Here is a 19,719-nt window from a genome sequence, read left to right on the forward strand (position 1 = left end):
GGGGACTGAGGGGTTTACAGGGGGTTTTGGTTCACAAGGTTTTAGCTGCATACCGCAAGCTTGGTCAGCACCTGCATGGACTCACCATACACCGATCACTCTACACCGCACATACCACATACGATACCACATGGGGCTGGACACGGAACGAACCTTAGGGGCGACGGACAAGCTGCACACATCTGACCACATCAGTACGGGCAAACACCTAGTGGTCCTGTCCTGGAATGTCAACGGGTTGGGGGACAAGATTAAGCGGGGACTGGTGCTCCAATACATTAAACGAAAGGGGCCGACGGTAGCGCTGCTGCAAGAAACGCACTTGGTGGGCACTGCATGTCAAGCCTTAGACAGGTGGGGGTATAAAATGGGGGTACACTCGGAGTTCACCTCTGGATCCCGGGGGGTAGGTATACTGCTGCACAAGCGCTGCCCCCTGATAGTACAGCAGACATGGACCGATGCGCAGGGCAGATTCGCTGCTTTGACGGGTCAATGGGAAGGGAAGCGCTACAACTTCGTATCGGTATATATCCCGCCAGCACTGCATGGCACCGCGCTCCCGGACCTGGGCGCATTCCTGTTGTCACTCCCACAGGGGGCAACGATTATAGGGGGGGATTTCAACGCCGTACTTAACCCTGACATGGATAGGCGGCCCCCCAGAGGCCCCAGTAGCGCTAGTTCGAAACTTAATGATTTTGTGGATACGGTCGGCCTCACAGATGCCTGGCGAACGAAGTTCCCACAGGACAGGCAGTATACCTTTCACTCAGGGGTACACAACAGTGAGTCGAGGATAGACCACGTGTTTACACAGATGCTGGGACTGGAACAGGTCGCAGAGGTGACGCATTTGCCCAGGGGAATCTCGGACCACTCCCCACTCATGCTCACATACTCATCAGACATCCCGGGAAGGCGCAGACTCTATCCAATCTACCCACATTATTTAGCGATTAAAGAGATCAAGAAAAAATTGGTCGCCACCACAAAACACTACTTTAGCGAGAACGAGCGCACGGTGGAATCGCCGTCGGCACTCTGGGAAGCCTATAAGGCGGTCCTACGAGGCCAGGCCATTTCCTCAATATCGCATCACAAGAAGCGCCAGCGCCAACAACTCCACGCGCTGGAGGAAAACATGCAACGGGCAGAGGCGGACTACGCCGCCGATGCTACCGAGGAGGCAGCGCATGGGCTACAGCTGGCGCAACAAGAGTACAAGACATTTGTATGGGAGGAGGCGAAAGCCAGACTACAGACCACGAGGCACACAGTTTATGAGCAGGGTGACAAAGCGGGAAAGCTGCTGGCCTGGCTAGATAAGAAAGACAAAGCTGATAGATGGATAGCTGAACTGGCCGCGCCCAATGGCGCGCCACTCACAGACCCCCAAGACATTGTGGAGGAACTTGCGAGGCACTACGAACGCATCTACACCCCAACTGCAACGGCCACTATGGTGGAAAACATAGCCTTCCTACACGACATTCAAATGCCAAAGTTGGCTCCCACAGCGGTGCAGGCGCTTGAGGCCGACATTACGCTGGAAGAAACGACTCAGGCCATACTCGCACTCCACACGGGCAAGGCCCTGGGGCCTAATGGTATCCCGGTGGAGCTCTTCCGACACCTGCTTACAGTCTTAACACCCCACCTCTTGAACATGTATAATGACAGCTTAGAAAGGGGGGAGCTTCCCAGAGACCAGCGCTTGGCCACGATAGCAGCAATACACAAGCCCGGGAAACCGCCAAACAGTTGCATGTCCTACCGGCCCATATCCCTGATCAACGCGGAGGCGAAGATACTAGCCAAGGTGCTAGCGAGGCGGCTCCAGCCGTGTCTGGGGTCGGTGGTCCACCCGGACCAATCGGGGTTTCTGCCGCAGCGGAACACAGCGCTGAACCTGAGGCGAGTAAATAGCGTCATGGCACGCAAACCCCTCATTCAAGAAGACGCCATAATTCTCTCCCTGGACGCGCAAATGGCGTTCGACATGGTGGAATGGCCGTTTTTATTCGCGGTGCTTCACCACTTGGGTTTCGGTCCCAAATTCATAAAATGGGTGGAGCTGCTCTATACAAAACCGATGGCACAGGTTGTGGCCAATGGGAGGATCTCGGGTACCTTCCCTCTGGCGAAGGGAACCCGGCAGGGCTGTCCATTATCCCCCCTTCTATTCGCACTTGTGTTAGAACCCCTGGCGGCGTGGATACGACAAGACCAGGTAATCCGTGGGCTCAAATGGGCGCTGGGGTGGGAAGACAGAATATCACTCTACGCGGACGACATACTCCTTTATTTGGCCTCACCGGCCCGATCACTCATTGGCCTCATGGATATTTGCGTAGCGTTCGGCCGGGTCTCAGGGTATACCATAAATTGGGGTAAGTCACACATTTATATACTCGCAGGCGATAGGCCCCGCCTCCCACGTAACTGTGCTGCTAAAATAGAGACTGAGGGATTTATGTATTTGGGCATCTACATAACGGCGCAGGAACCCCGCTTCATAGCTGAAAACCTTAAAAAACCACTGGAGCGACTACGCAGGGATGTGCAGCGCTGGCGGTCCCTACCGCTCACTCTCTTGGGCAGGGCAGCTCTCTTTAAAATGATGGCGCTCCCACGATTCCTATACGCCCTACAAAATACGCCATTCCCGGTCGCCCCGGCATATTTTCGAGAAGTGAATAGTGAACTCAGTAAGCTGCTGTGGGATGGCAAGGCGACACGTATAGCGATGCACAAACTAGTGAAAGGGTGGTATGATGGAGGGATAGCTCTCCCGTACATTAAACTGTACTACTGGGCCTCCCACCTGATGGTGATCAACCAATGGCTTCATGCTGATCAGGGAGACCCAGCCTACCGTATGGACAGACACCTACTGGGGGAGGATAACCTAATGGGAATACTGTACAATAGGAATCGACACAAGCATCTTATCGGCCCTACAGCACACACAATTAAGATCTGGCACGCAGTACAGAAGGAGATGGGATGGGAAGGTGTCATCACGCAGGCGACACCACTCTGGGACACCGATACACTGGGCAGGCTACGAAACACGAAGGGGTTTAAACAGTGGGATTTGATTGGTATCTCAAAGGTAGGGGATGTGTGGAAAAAGGGAAGCCCGGTCCCGTTTGAGCAGTTGCAAAGGGGCTATGGGATGGCAGACACGGAGGCGTTTCGCTACTTACAGATAAGGCATGCCCTTACGGCGCTTATACCACAAGGCACTAAGCTCCCAGAATCCACACCCCTTGAAGACAGGCTCCTTACTGATCATATGACGAAGAAGGCTATCTCACTCACATATAAAAAACTAGTAAATAACCAACCGGACCCGACTCAAGCCCTCAAAACTAAATGGGAGGCCGACGTGGGGGATATGGATGAGATGGATTGGCAGGACGCGCTGGCATCACCTCGAGAAGTGGCGATCTCATCTAGATTTAAGTTAATACAACTTAAGATACTACACCGTACCTATTACACCAGGACACTACTACATAAACTACATAGAGCCGACACACCGCTCTGCGTCAGACAGTGCGGAGAACCAGGCACGTTCTGGCACGTACTATGGCAGTGTCCACACATCCAGACCTATTGGAGGGCAGTCATGCGAACAGCTGCGCAGGTCACAGGGGCAACGCTAGTCCCTGATCCCAGGGGGTGCATTTTGAATATTTGGGATGAAGCGGATATCACGCAGACAGTGCAAACATGGGTAGCGTTGGGGATGGCGTTGGCGAAAAGAGACATTGCGCAGCTGTGGGGAGCCAGGCAGGCTCCGACCCTCCAAAAATGGTGCAAAGGGATGGACGACCTAATGGTGACGGAGAAAGCGGTCTATGTGCACAGAAGATGCCCCAAAAAATGGACTAAGATATGGGGAAAGTGGAATGACTATCGAGGAAACATTTGTGAGCCCCCGCAGGATGAATCCCTCACGGATGACTCAGACTAACTTGGGGTGTCTGTGGTGGTATCACACAAGATGTTTGGCACGATGGGGGAAGAGGGTGTTAGAGTCCTGAGGAGACGGAATGGAACTTTTGAAGCGCTGCAGCGGCTGACACGAGCAAGCTATGATGTGCTTGATAATACACGCTATGGTATTGCAGTATTGGTTATAAATGAAAATGTTAATAAAAAGAGTTTTAAAAAAAAAAAAATCATTATAGTTACCAGGATATTTTTAATGTGATCAATAACTATATGATACTAAAAACAAAGTGACGGTGGGTGGGGTATATAATGTCCCCTAGCCGTCTAGTGTAAGGTGCCATCACCTTCGTAAAGACTCAAGGTGCAGTAGTAAGACCAAACGGAAGGACCGCAAACTGATAATGTTGCGATCCTACTGTAAACCGGAGAAACTTCCTGTGCGACTACAGGATGGGGAAATATGCCTCCTGCAAGTCGATCGACACCATCCAGTCCTCTTGATGCAGCGCTTGAAGAACCTGCGCAAGGGTGAGCATCTTGAACTTCTCTTGCTTCAGAAAAAGATTCAAGATCCTGAGGTCCAATATTGGACACAATCTGCCGTCCTTTTTCGGAATCAGGAAATAACGGGAGTAGCATCCCTGACCCCTTTCCCGCTCTGGAACCACCTCTATCGCACCTTTTTTTTTTAGTAATGTCAGGACTTCCTCCTACAGGAGAAGGTGGTCCACCGAGCAAGCACCTTGGCAAGGAGGGTAATTTGGAGGTAATTCCCGAAAGGGAAGGGTGTACCCATTTTCTACAAGATCTAGAACCCAAAGATCTGTAGTAACCGATTCCCAATCTTGTAGGAAATGGGTAAGCCGGCCCCCCACAGGACCAGCATGATCCAGAATGGTGGATCTAGGGCTGCTTTTTAGTGGCGGGAGGGGCTGAGGAGGAGGAAGAGGAGGAGGAGAGCTGTTGACCTCAAGTGCGACCTCTGACTCTGTAGCTCTTACACAGAGTGTTCTGCTGCTGTTGCTGCTGCTGCTGGGGCTGTCTTTATGAACGAAAGCATGACCTTCCAAAGCCCCTGTATCTCCTGAACGAACCCCTAGGCTGAGTTTGAAGGCCCAAAGATTTACCAGTGGCCTTACTCTCCTTAAATCTTTCAAGCGCAGCATCCGCTTTTTTGCCAAAAAGTCCAGAGCCATCAAAAGGCAAGACCAGGAGCGTTGCCTGCACATCAGGGGAGAACTCGGAAGACTTGAGCCATGCACTCCTCCTCGTGGCAACAGAAGAAATCATGATCCTTGCGACCGAATCATCTGTATCCAAACCGCTTTGGATTACCTGACGTGCAGCCGCTTGGGTATCCGACAGGACCTCATTAAAGTTCATCCTATCCTTTTCTGACAGTTTTGGGGCCAATTGCTTTGCTGAATCCATAAGAGCATGGATATACCGGCCCAAAAGACAGGTGGCATTCATCGATTTTAAGGCCATACTGGCAGAAGAGAAGACCTTCTTAGCCGACTGGTCTAATTTCTTCGCATCCCTGTCACTCGGGACTTGGGGAAAAGCACCTGTAGATTTTCTGAAATAGGCAGCCTCAACCACCAGACTCTCCGGGGAAGGATGAGATGTTAAAAAGTCTGGGTCCCCTGGAGCTGCCCTGTACCTCCTAGCAATGACCTTAGAAACTGCAGGAGCAGAGAAGGGCTTATGCCATACTTCCATTACCAGTTCTATAATGGCGTCATTAAAAGGGAGCAAAGGCTCCGATGCAGAGGAAGGAGAGTGTAGAACCTCTGTCCGGATGTTCGGCTTAAACTCTGCAGATGGCAACTGCAGATCTAGAAGTTCAGCCGCCTTCTTAATAACAGCATGGTATGGAGCCACATCCTTTGAAGGAGCATCAGCAGGAGGAGTAATCTGCCATTCAGGCAACAAATCCAGGCCACTAGCCTCCTTCAATTCATCAAACACATCGTCCGACTCCATCAGCTCACCTTGTTCTACTTCCTCCATCAGGTACCTCTGTTCCTCCAGTACCCTTTGGGCCTCCCTCCTAGATCTGATCCTCACAGCAGGAGTCGGCGGCGCCGTGACCGAATCAGACGGCGCCGGAGCCAGCATCGAGCGCGGATCCAAAGGAACAGCTAGCATCGAACGAGGTCGACTCGACGCCGGTGAAGGAAGCGGCGTCGATGTCCTCGGCACCAGTAGATGCAAAGACGGCGTCGCCGGAAAAACTGGCATGAAGGGAGCCTGAGGATAAGCTTGGGGAACTCCCAAACTGAAGGCCATAGGACCCGAAAGTGCACCAGAGGGGTACAAGGCTCTGGAGAAGACCCCATACATAGCTTTAAGATAATGCGTCGGATCCTGACCTGGGCCTGGAAACGATGGATATGGCTCAGGCATCACCGGACTCGGGCCGACCGTGGAATCTGCGGAGCCGAAGGCTCACCCGGAGCTGGAAGCTCCTCAATCAATTCAGGAGAGGAAGCTGGAGATGGAGCCGGCGTCTGAGATGGAGCCGGTGCCGGAGAATGCTCCGGTGAAGCCACAAGTGATGACAGGCCAACAGGAGAATCAGGAACAGGTGAAGGAGATACAAAGTCCTTACGGCGTTGGGAGGGCGAGGTTGATCTCGGAGCTGTATCCCTATCCGAGCGATGTCGAGATCCATGCCTCTTCTTTTTCTTGTACTTCTTGGACTTAGAAGCAAGACTTCGACCTCGACCTTCTCTGGCCCCTTTTCTCCTTTTTCATCCTGGCGATGAACAATTTGGCTTCCCTCTCCTTTAGAGCCTTTGAGCTCATCTTGCAACAAGAAGAACATCCATCTACATCATGGTCCGATGAAAGACCTCATACGCAGTCTTCATGCAGATCCGCTATTGACATGTGCTTACTGCACTCTCGGCAAGGCTTGAAACCAGACTTCTTCGTCGTCAGTTTCAGCTGAAGACAAGAGAGAAAGAGATACCAGCAGAAAACTAAGTATCAAATACAGCTACAGAGAGAGTCCCGAAAACCGTTAAGTGTCAACGGCACGGAAAAAAGGGAACGGACGTCATCACGCCGACGAGGTCTTCTTATGGAGCCAATGACATCAGCGGAGTCGCGAGCGGAGCCGAGTCTCTGTGACGTCGTCTTCAACCTCATCGGTGTGGACTGCTACAAAAGTTTCTGAATGTTGCTGGCGCAGGAGATATTCACAAAGTGAGAAATCCACTGGCAGATGTATCCATCAGAAAAATGTTTTACAGCTAGTTCCTTTGTTTAGCCTTGCTGCTCGAAGCCACAGCTACCCAGAGTGGAGCTTAAGGTGGACTAATGAGTCTGATTGGACCCAAGACGGTGTTTGCAAGGGTACTCTACGATAAAGCCCCACAACCATATCCTGTAGAACACCCAAAACTTCACACACACTCATTCCAGTCACGGTCACCATGTGAGCCATTGTGTATTTGAACCAATTTGTACCTCTCCACAGACACCAACAATTTAACCCTTTCAGCGCGGCGCGGATTTCCGCGCCACGCTGAAGGTTCCGTGCGCGGGCGGGGCCATGACGGAACGGTTCCGTCATGCGCACAGCGCAACCGACGTGCATGACGGAACCGTTCCGTCATGCGCGTCGAAGGGGTTAAGGGGAATTATAGTGTGTGAAATCCAGGTGAGTACTGACGCTAAATGGCAGTAAGGGAGTCAGATGCACGATCGTGGTTGTGTTTACTGCCACACTTTTGGGAGCGTAGCAATTTTGTTTTAAATACTGTGGCACACATTTTAAGTGCTCCAGAACAGCACCATTTCAGTGACACAAACAACTGGTTGTGGCACCAATATGCAATCAGCATCACTCTATTTATAAGTGCATATTTATCAACATCCGATCAGTGGAATTAAATTACCCAATGCCTCAATATAAAAAAATGTCTAAAACGGGCCCCCTCTTGGCTACCTATCTCCTTTAAGTGAAGAACGTGTCATCTAACCCAGCGAGGCACAGCAGGACAAAGATCCGCTGCATACATCAAAAGCTTCTTCCAGGCTAGAGCCTATGTGGAGAACAACCAAAATTAATTCATGAGCTGCTCTAGATGCCCCCGATATTAGATGGGTAAGATTGGAAATTAAAGTCTATGAACTGAACTAAAAGAGCCCTTGGGCCTTGCAAGGATAACAATGGGGAAAAAGGGGGGGGGGGGGGGGGGAGGAAGTGGTCAAAGAATATACAATTCAAGTAAGGGCTGTGCAGTGTAGGTCTCATTATGGCAGGATCCACATTAATTGTCTGAATAACTGCTCAGTGTATAAATACATTCCATTTACAATAATTGTAGGTAAATCTACCTCATGTGGCTATCCTGAATATCTGGCAAGGCTTCTGCTCACCTGGACACCCTAGATTTAGGATTACAAATATCTTCAGAAAGCGAGATCTTATATTTCACTTTAGAAGCCACAGTTTCCAACAAAAATATGAGCTGCAATTATACCCCACCTTGGCAGCCTTGTTCACGGTGTCTGGTCAACCTAAATTCTGATCTTTCTTTCATTTAAGTGGATTGCTTGCACCAAGGAGTGATACGTTCTGTGTGGAAGCTTACAGACATATTTGTTAAAACAATATATTTCTTTGCAAAGTGGTGGTCTTCGGACTAACAGATTTCATAATTTTCCCCCTTTCATACATAGGTCTCTCATCCAGTACTCAAAATAGAAAACCTTTTCAAGAAGAGAACCCCTGGCAAATCTGGTAAATAGGGCAACAGCTCAATGTACTTGCTTCCAATGAGAGGGCACCTTAATATTCATAAGTGTATTTGACAAGGCCTTACTGCTCTTCTGTGGAGGATCAAAGTGTACATGCGGTTAGCTTTTACAGCCCAGTGAGACTAACAGGTTTCCTCAAGAACAATCACAAACACTGTGCGCTGGAGTTGCATTTTAGAGCCCACCCTTGATGCTTAAGTGGAGTGATACATGCATAGTAATGGAGTGGATTGGACACATCATGGTTACTGCCATAGCTCACAGATGCAAATAGAGGTAGAAAACAGACTTACTAGGAGAAGGAAATGAAGGCACGCGTTCAGGGAAGAAAAGCACAGAGTTATACGGAAGAATGAAAAAGACAGAAAAAAACGAAGAATTAGTATAACAACTGCTTTATTTTGAAAACAGCAGTAAGGTCTTTGAAAAAAGAAAGTTTCTATAGCTATGCGAAGAGTGGTGTGATGGACTATTATCAGCTCCCCCGGCAGTCACTATTCAAAGTCTCTCACATATGAAATAAGCTAGCACTAGGCAAGGAGGACAATGCTGATGAAGGAGTTTCTGGGAAATCTTTTCAGCAAATTTACTATGAGAGAGGAGCATGAGATTTAAAGTGCTGCTTAAGCTCATGTGGGGTAACTGACTATTTGTTCTTGCCTACTAAGTTTGCAAAAGTAGATCTTTATATTTAATGGGTAAGCAGCCATATGACATGTGCAGAGGAGACATCACCTCAACCACCCCAGCACGGTTAACAAATCTAGAGCTGTCCGCCTCTGCAGTAGACAAAAACTGGCATAGAGGGGAAAAATGTGGCAGAAAGACCACCTTTCCACTTGGACTGCCTTCATTTATATTATTTCAAATCACAGACCCTGAAGACTGAGGCTGACATAGCAAATCTAGAAACAATGGTTGCCGACGGGCATGTCACTAGAAGCAATGCCATTCCTGCTGGCGTTGACTTCACCACAAGGCTTTCACAACAATGAAGCTACCAGCAGCTCCAAACTCTTGAACCCCACATTTCCCTGAAATTTAAAATGAGGCTAGGGAACAGAGTGGAGGTCAGATGGAACATCTGACAGTTTTTGACGACTGTCCTCTTCTCAATGAAGCCTGTAGTACTCATGTAGGGATATTTTAAATTCATTAACTTGTCAATATGGCAAAAGCAGTGTAAATGGTAACTTCCCACCACTAACATAAGGTCCTGAAATTGCAGTTTGGCATGTTAAATCATTTGTGATTATATTGTGTTAAAAACACAAAGAACCCCTTGCTTTTCCCTCTAATTGGTATCATCCAGACACTAACTGGGCAGGCGGGACGCACTACAATAGGAAGCATCTTAGGTATAATCAAGGAGTAAACAGGCTCGGGTCTTTCGTTTTGTGGGGAAGGGTGCTGAGACTATTTGACATTTGGGAAGATTCACTAAGGCCAAGGATACAAGTTGGTATTAATATGTTGTGGCTATTTACTGATTCATTCACATTTCAATAAGGCTCATGTAATGTAAGCTTTGTTGGCAATACATTATGTAATGAATGGCAGGTACTTTTGAACTTGAAAACTCTGCTTATTTTTCAAACCTTAGGATGGCATAATGTGAGCATTATGCAGTTCTAGGTTTATGAAAAACTGATGTTAATGTGTTTAACGTTGTCTCCTAAAAACTATTATATTTGTTTAGGCCACTCTTTCTTAGATTCGTATTGGAAATAAAGCATGGAGTAGACACTTCCAAGCACAACTGACGCCATGTTTATTTGGTGCAAGTTAAGTGCTCAGATAAAAGTAAGTTAGTTTGGAAAGTGATATGTTTATTAAACATCGTTGTTTACTATGTTTTTGCTAACATGGTAAAGAATGGTATAAAATACAATTTGGATCTATATGTTTTCGTTAGTCACATTTGAGAAGTGGAACAAAACTATTTTGTGGTTTATTAGGTTAGCACCACAAGCGTCAAAATCAGCATGCTACATTTTTCACTCAGTGCAAATCTTTATGCTAAATATTTGAGACAAAGGAGCTCATTCCAAGCTCAGATGTAAACTTGACAAAAGTTCAAATGGGGTTTACAAGTTGTGCATAACACATCCTGTAATTCCCAATTCACCAAGAAAAGCCTAGTGAAAACTGAAGGGGCTACTGCTCCGAAAGAGGCAAAGAAAGGAATAATTGTACAGTACAGCACCAATCAGAAGTTATGCCTCTTTTTGTGGAGGGACACTCAGAATAATGGTTCAATATCACATCCGGTATATGCAGCACGCTGCTGTATCAGTATTTACCAGGGGGTAAGATTGCGTTTCCGAAACCACTAATGAGCCCTACATTTGGATCAAAACCTAGATATTCATTAGCTTGTCGTACAAAAAGCAGAAACTGGATACATTTTACCGGCTCAGTTTTCTATATTTTTCTTATAAAATGCATGTGATACGGCTCCAAGTTACTACAAGAAAGAAGTGTGTAAAATATAGACGAATATGCATGTCCAAAATCTGTGAGAGTGGCCATCACGAGAGGATACTGGTTAAAATGGCTGCAGCAGAAAGCAGTCAAAGAGCTTCCCATGAGGCTTAATCATAGGACGATAAGGGGTTATATGGATGGTCTTCTCAAAACATAACAGTAATGGCTATCTAAACTAAAGTCCAATTTAACAGGCAATCCCAAATGGCTCTCTTCTTACTGTTTTTCAATCTGGCCAAATTGGTCTTATATGTTTTATGCAAGGAGGATAGCCAATCAGAGTGTGTGGGGGGTAAGGCCTCAGCCCATGTCTTGCATATTTCCAATCTGGCCAGCAATATGGCAAAAAATAGAAAACCTCTTGGGGCCTGTGATTTCACTTAATATGCCAAGAATGAGGAGCCTGAGGGAAATTTGTACTGGGTATCCCAAGATAGTCGTTAAGGAGTTCCCGACTTATTCCCAGAATTCAGAAATGGCAGGGCAAGCCCAGAACATATGTATATCAGGGGCATTTTCCATGTCGCATTTTTTGCATCTAGCAGGTGGACCATTGGTCATTTTAGAAAGTCTCACTGGGGATAGATAAGCCCTATGTGTGGTGAAGTAATGGTTTCTTCTCAGCCAAGCTGGCTTTATTGACTGAGAACAAGGTGCTATAAGAAATTTGCCACAGATCTACCCAATCTGTCTCCAGGATGGATTCTACCCACAACTCACCAGCTAATCTAAAATCCCCATCTATGGCCTCTTCAATTGCCCAATAAACGAATGATACCTCTTTCTTCCCTGCTAGCTTTATTTCTAAATGTTCTTCCAGAGAATTCCCCAGACCTATGGGTTTTTAAGGTTCTGGGATCAGCTCTTTAATTGTAAACATTAAGTGATGCCCAAGGCAAGAGAGCCTTCTACAGCTAAGTCTCCCCATATCAATAACCCTGCTCTTTTTAAAAGGACGGCCAGCATATGTTTCAGGCAGCTTGGTGCCCCCGGGCTATCTCACAATGGAGCCAACCTTGAATGGTATTCTAGACCTGTTAGTTTTTTAATTCTGGTCCATACTTGAGCTGCACTCCATAAGACTTTCAGTCTTACTTTCTTGAAGAACTTTTTGTTTCCATATTTAAAAAGAAAGCCTTCATGTGGAAGTCCCGCTTGTTCCAACATGGCCAAAAACATTTTCACTCTTCCTGATAAATCTGGAGATTTTAACAACATTCTTGAATAAGTTAGCTGGAAAGCCCAAGCATAATATTGAATATCTGGGAGTGCGAGACCACCTTTTTCCCTTCTCCGTCTTAGCTTTTTCCAAGATATCCTAATTGCTTTATAGTCCCACACAAATGAATTGATAGATTGCTGAAATCTATCAATTATTTGTTTCTCAAAATGTAATGGGGTGGTGTTGAAAAGGATTGTTGTTTTTGGTAGGATTGTCATCTTTATCAAATTAACTCTACCCAACATAGTCCAGGTAAGGTGATCCCAGGATTTCATTAGTTTTTGTATCTCTTAGAATATTCAAAAGATTGACCTTGGCTATCATATCTATATTCGGAACGATTTTTACTCCCAAATACCGCATCTCGTCTTTGGTTTGGTATCAGCAATCCAGCACCCGTATGGTGTATGCAACCTCCTAGATGTCTCACAATAACTAGCATCCTTTACTGTACTCTCTTGACCACAAGCAGCATTTAGTTGCTTGTTGAAGCTCAGTCTATACATCACAAAAACCTAAAACAAAATAATAAAAATAGATAATGTGAAGTTGGACTCCAAGGTTCTCTTCCAGAATCCACCTCTAACACACGATCTGATGGTCTGTCTTTTTACTTAACCGAGTCAAACTGACATCTGTCCTCAACTCTCTTGACATCCAAATGAGGCACACTGGAAGTCATCTTATAAATGTGTGCCTCCCTTGCAATGCTTTTGCTTTCAAAGTGTCTACATAGGAGTAAAAATGATGTCCATTCGACCACCTACAAGAGAATTTAACTTCCCTGAATGCATCAGGAAACAGGATATATGAACATTTTCAAAAATACCGGCTAAAATCATTAAAGAAAGTAGATGAAAGCGAACGTAGCAGCAGTGTCCCGGGTGTTCTCATTAGGTAATGTCAGATACTCTATATTTTTACACTTGGAACAAATAGCACACCAGAACAGTTGGAACTCTTGCTGATGCTTCCTGGCGTCACAATCAACATAGTCCATCACAAAGATATGGGACATAAGAAAGATGTACTTTCTTCCATTGAACCCCATCCTGTCCTTCCATGCACTACAAATCTCATGGGTAGTCTCTTATGTTCTTCCATGCTCTCATTTGTCAAAGATATCTGGTTAAGGATTGAATATGGAGGCGGATGCCCGTGCCTTGAGTAATTACTTAAGCACGCTGCTAACTAGTGATCATGGATGATAGACAACCTTGACAGGCAAAGGCATGTACTCACCATTTAAAAAGTCTCGCTGGGTTTCTAGGACCTGGCTTATGTCCTGTACCCAAGCCTGTTTAATGTCTGCATTGGCAGCCTGTAAAATCACTCGTTCTGATGTCTCACGGCTCATGAGAATGAACTTGCAGGGATCGTTATCAACGTTTTCCTCCATGATCAGGTAATTCATCTGAAATAGATTGAAGAAAGTCACATGTCTCCCTGTATCAAAGGATGCTGTAATATATGGAATTTAGTTACTTTTGCATCTTTTTGGTATAATTATCTGCCTTAGTCCAAAGTTAACAAACTTAAGTGACCCCCATGCAAAGCCTTCAATTATCATGAACTTTAAATTTAGAAAATACTCCTATGTCTGCATATAACCAGTGGCAAGCATTCTTGATGAGTTGGCTGTAAATGTATCATCCTTAGGTACAAACCTGGTTTCAACATAGTCCCTTTCTCCCTTTAGGTATTCCGATGATAGCCAGCGAAATAGAGACTTCGAACAGTTACTTTCCAAACTGGTAATGAAACCTTCCAGCGCAACAGATAAAGAACAGATGAAGACCATGGCCCGGGCGAAAATAAACCACTTAGCACTCCAGGTATGAACGTTTGACTTCAACTCTATTTTGCACTATCTAATAAAGCCCAGCTCTGGCAAGGTTCTCTCTGCCCAAAGTGTGTCAGCACCTACAAGCAACTGTCACTAGCAGAAAATTATCTCACACACATAAATCAGCAAGCTTGTCCTTAGCAAGATACCTGGTGTAGTCTGGTACAAACAAGTTATTTACCTTCGGTAACAATAAATCTGTAAGAGACAGATTAGTTATAGATTCATTACCTTAGAATTACCCCCGGGCGTCAGACTGGATCCGGACAATTTTTCGTCAGCTGTACCCATACGAGTCGAAAGGTGGCGTCAGTCGGCTCCGCGTTAGTCATTGGCATCGTGGTCGCCAGGGTGACGCTTCGTGGTAGCTACTTAGATGCCGCCCTCGCACACTGACGTCCGTTCTTTTACACAACATTTCAACCCAAGAAGAGCAGAGCCATGCAAGACACCGACCACTGGTTCACAAAACTAGGGCCCTGAAAGGAATTCCCTGCCCCTAGAAGTCAGTTCGCAGAACAGGGAGGAGGGGTGGGGCGGTAAGGAATCTAGAACTAATCTATGTCTCTTACAGATATATCGTTACCGACAATTAGTTATAGATTCCTTACTTCAGAATAGATACCCCAGCAATACCAACCCTGGAGGTGGGTCTTTGAACCAAGTTCACACCAGAAAGTCCTGGAGAACAGAACGGTCAAAGAAGCAGTCTCTCCTGACTTCACTGTCCAGAGGCAGTAGTGTTTTGTGAACGTGTGCAGAGATGCCCACGTAGCTGCCTGACAGATCTCCCCGTCACAAAGCAGTGGTAGCTGCCATCGCTCTGGTGGAATGGGCACGCAGTCCCCCTGGAGGCTCCTTCTTTGCCAAAGAATAGCAAGCTTTGATGCACAAAACTTCCCACCTAAAGATGGTCCGTTTGTGCACGGCCCAACCTTTTTTTGCTCCCACGTAGCCAACAAAGAGCTGGTCATTCACCCGGAATTGCTTGGTGCGATCCAAATAAAAGGAAAGCGCACGTTTTGGATCCAGATGGTGGAGCCTCTCTTTCTCCTTAGAAGGATGAGGAGGCGGAAAGAAGGTGTACTAAGTGATGGTTTTACCAATGTGGAAAGTAGTAACCACCTTGGGAAGAAAGCAAGGACTAGTTCGGAGGACGACCGTATCTGGATGAACAGCCAGAAAAGTAGGCTTTGAAGAAAGAGCTTGGACCTCACTCACCCTGCGAGCAGAGGTGATGGCAACCAGAAAAGCAGTCTTTAAAGTAAGGTGTCCGAGAGGACAGTTATGAAGCAGCTCAGAGGGAGCGCAAATAAGGTAAGTAAGAACCAAGTTCAAGTCCCACTGAGGCATTACGAAGGGAACAGGAGGAAAAAGATGAGTAATGCCCTTAGGAAATGAATTTACAACAAGGGACTTGAAAAGAGAAGGCTGAAATGGTTGAGAGGTATCCCTTCAGAGCAGAGCACTGCTGGACCAAAGACAGAAGGAACAAGAGAACCTCAGAAAGAGGGGCAAAAAGGGGATCCACAGCCTTTGCTGTGCACCATGCCATAAATGTGTTCCATTCGCAGGTGTATACAGTCTTAGTGGAGGGACGCCTGGCTGCCAAGAGAATTTCACAGACCTCGGAAGGTCAAAGGCCGTCAACAGTCGCCGCTCAAATTCCATGCAAGGAGGTGGAGACTGGACAGGTTCGGGTGTAGGACCATTCCCTACTGCTGCGACAGAAGATCCTCCCGAAGAGGCAGTCGGATCGGAGGATCGATGGCCATGTGTAAAAGCTTGGGATACCAGACTTCGTGCCCAGTTCGGAGCCAAAAGAATGACTTGGGCCCTGTCATGCTTGATCTTCAACATTCTTTGACTTGGTTATAACTTTGGCGTCTTTTGACCACTCTGCATGAAACTTTGCCCAAACAAATGTCACCTGGGGACTACTGATTGGTAAAGTTTGGGGGTGATCGATGCAGTGGGACCGAGAATTTGGGGGCAAAATAAGGTTGCTTTTGTATTGTTAATTCCCATAGGAACTTTTAGCCACCTCTACAACCCAAACCGCTGAATGAACTTACACCAGATTTGGCAGGGAGTAGATGTTGGTTCAAGGAAGCTCCTTTTGCTTAGTTCGTGTAAATCTGTTCAGTAGTTTGAGAAATGGAAGTTTCAAATTATAGTGATATCTCTGGGCGCTGATATTTCCTGAAGGTTTCGCAATGAATCGCGGAATGCACATGCCAACGGGAATGCCCTGATTGGCTGGACGGACCTGAACAGAAAGTTGTAGCTGCCATTTTATTGCTCGGGAACAGTTTCCGGGGCTGAAAATCTGTGTGAAAGCCCACATAAGGAGTCAGGGTGGAGATACTCTGACCCCATGGTTGAGAAATGGAGCTGTTAATGACAGAAGGATTAGTTACTTACCTGTAATCCTAGTTCTCTTCCAGGGGTATCCTCATCAAAGTCATAAGCATTAGAATATTCCCGCCCATGTGCGGGATCCCGGAAACAGTATATTATATGTGCCCCACATATACATATCCATACATATATACCTATATGTATACACTAGCAAATGCAGCCCCTAACACCCTAGAGCTGAATCATGCTGTAAGGAATTTCCACTACACATTAGAAAAAATAGCATTATAAACATGAGAAACAACATTATAACTTGTTTGGAAACTGTTTTAATGCTTAGAAAACAGCAGAAATTCTTAGAAAACACTGAAAGCATAGGAAGCTCCCAGGCTGCATTGCAAATACCCAGTCTAAAAAGACTGAAAAGCTAACTCATAGCTGTATAGTAAAAACTGACACCGTGCCTTTAAGGCACACCTGACCCCCACCTTCCCATCATGCCTCAGGGGTGACAGTTAGGTCAGTTGTTCTTTGCGGAGACTGAAAAGTCATGGCACAAAGAAAATAATAACCTCTGAAAACTATCACACCTTTGCCCGGGGAGGCGGGAGGGTTGCTTATGACTTTGATGAGGATACCCCTGGAAGAGAACTAGGATTACAGGTAAGTAACTAATCCTTCTCTTCCAGGGGATCCTCATCAATAGTCATAAGCATTAGAATAGAATAGCGAGCCTCACCTCATCTCCCTGCGGGCAAAGGAAAGAAAAAAACAGAGAAGGGACAGTATGCTCAGATAGCTCAGCTACCCAAACAGGTTCCTCAAGGAGGCTTGGCCTACTTGGGCATCCGCCCTGGAATCGGATTCGAGGCAGTAGTGCCTGGTAAAAGTATGGACCGATTTCCAAGTGGCCGCCTTGCAGATCTCTGCCATAGGAACGTCATGCAGGAAAGCTACTGTGGCCGCTTTCCCCCTAGTAGAATGGGCCTTAGGGGCCAAAGGTAAGGGCCTTTTCGCCAGCTGGTAGGCTAGGGTAATGCAAGAAACAATCCATCTGGAAATGGATCGCTTAGCTGCTGGGAAGCCTGTTCTCATGGCGCCATAGTTGACAAACAGCTGGTCCGTCTTCCTAATGCCTCTGGTACTTGCCAGGTAGAATTTAAGTACCCTTTTGAGGTCTAAGGAGTGGAGCGACCGCTCAGCCGGGGTCGCTGGATTCGGGAAGAAGGATGGCAGAGAAATGGACTGATTAATATGAAAATCAGACACTACCTTAGGGAGAAAGGATGGATGTGCCCTTAAGACCACTTTGTGCTGGTGAAAAACTGTGTACGGCTCTTTAGTACACAGAGCCTGGATTTCGCTTACTCTGCGTGCCGATGTAATGGCTACCAGAAAAGCCGCCTTCCATGACAGATGCTGTAAAGAAGCTTTGTGGATCGGCTCAAAAGGTGGGCCCATCAACTTGGATAACACTAAGTTCAACTCCCACGGAGGTGAATGGTTTCGAACAGGGGGGTAAACTTTTTTCAACCCCTGCAAGAAGTCCTTGACCACCTGCATCTGGAAAAAAGAAGGTTGACTGGGAGACCTCCTGTAAGCTGTAATGGCAGACAAATGGACCCTGATGGATGCATACTTCAAGCCTGATCTAGCTAAGTGAAGGAGGTACGGAAGGATGACGTCCTCCTGCCCCTTTGTAGGATCATGGTGATTTTCCCTACACCAAATGAAGAACCTCTTCCACTTAAACGCATAAGACGCTCTTGTGGAGGGTCGCTTCGCTTCCTTGAGAATATGCATGCAGTCAGGAGGTAGACCTAAATGTCCGTATTGCAGGACCTCAGGAGCCATGCCGTTAAGTTCAGTGAGGGAAGGTTGGGATGCAGAATCCTCCCGCCCATCTTGGACAGCAAGTCCGGCCTGCAAGGCAGCCGCCTGTGAGGTCGAACCGAGAGATGAAGAAGGTCCGGGTACCACCACTGGCGCGGCCAGTCCGGAGCTATGAGGATCATCTTCATGTCGGATCTGAGCAGCTTGGATACCACCTTCGGAATCAGAGGCAGGGGCGGAAAGGCGTAGGCAAATGTCCCTGACCAGTCCATCAAAAGAGCATTCCCCCTGGTCCCTGGACGGTGGAATCTGGACGCGAAGGCGTGGCATTTTGAATTTTCGTCGTCTGCAAACAGATCGATGTTTGGACGACCCCACCAACGGAACAGGTCCGCCACCACGTCGTCGTGCAGCACCCAGTCGGGCTGATCTTCGAAATGCCTGCTGAGTGCGTCTGCCTTGATATTCAATTCCCCTGGAAGGTGTACTGCCACCACCGAGAGGTTCCGGGCAAGCAGCCAGTGCCAGATCGCCTGCGCCTCCAGGGAGAGGGGCCGTGACCGAGTCCCGCCCTGTTTGTTCAGGTAAAACATGGTCGTGGTGTTGTCGGTCTGCACCAGGATTGAGTTGGTCTCGATTGCTGGGAGGAACGCTTTTAGAGCAAGGTGGACTGCCCGAAGCTCTAGCATATTTATGTGGTAGCCCTGTTCTTTTGCAGACCACTGACCTTGTATCTGGAGGCACCCCATGTGGGCTCCCCATCCTTGTAGCGACGCGTCTGTCACCACTGATTGCACCGGAAGTGGCTGGTGAAACGGGACTCCCACCAACAGATTGTTCTGACGAGTCCACCATGTTAGGGAAGATTTCGCTACCTGGGGGAGAGAGATCCGATCTCCCCAACGACCTGTGGACTGATCCCATTGATCCTCCAGAGCTTGCTGCAAAGGTCTCATCCGCAGCCTGGCGTGGGGAATCAGAAAAATGCAGGACGCCATGGAACCCAGCAGAGATGCTACCTGCCGAACTGACGGCCTCCGCATCTGCTGCATAAGCCTGCATTTTTTCTTCATTGAAGACAGTCTCTCCTCCGAAGGATACGCTCTTCCCACGCTTGTGTCCAGAACGGAGCCAAGGTAGTGGATGGACTGAGTAGGCCGCTGCACGGACTTCGCCATGTTGACGTGAAGGCCGAGAGCGTGCAACTGCCTTAGACAGATTTGGAAGTCTT

General features: G+C 47.3%; 1 protein-coding gene across 9 annotated transcripts in view; it reads right to left on the reverse strand.

Moving 5' to 3' along the window:
• The window catches only part of KALRN (kalirin RhoGEF kinase), a 1,569,312-nt gene that overhangs the window by 134,738 nt on the left and 1,414,855 nt on the right, over window positions 1-19,719 (reverse strand). For all 9 annotated transcript variants that reach the window (XM_085647304.1, XM_085647302.1, XM_085647305.1 and 6 more), the window contains one exon: window positions 13,691-13,862. In XM_085647304.1, coding sequence (XP_085503430.1) covers window positions 13,691-13,862 — 172 coding nt within the window. The remainder of the gene's footprint in view (window positions 1-13,690; window positions 13,863-19,719) is intronic.

Source organism: Triturus cristatus, chromosome 3_2 (genome assembly GCF_964204655.1).
Source record: "Triturus cristatus chromosome 3_2, aTriCri1.1, whole genome shotgun sequence".
In the NCBI taxonomy this organism is placed as follows: Eukaryota; Metazoa; Chordata; class Amphibia; order Caudata; family Salamandridae; genus Triturus; species Triturus cristatus.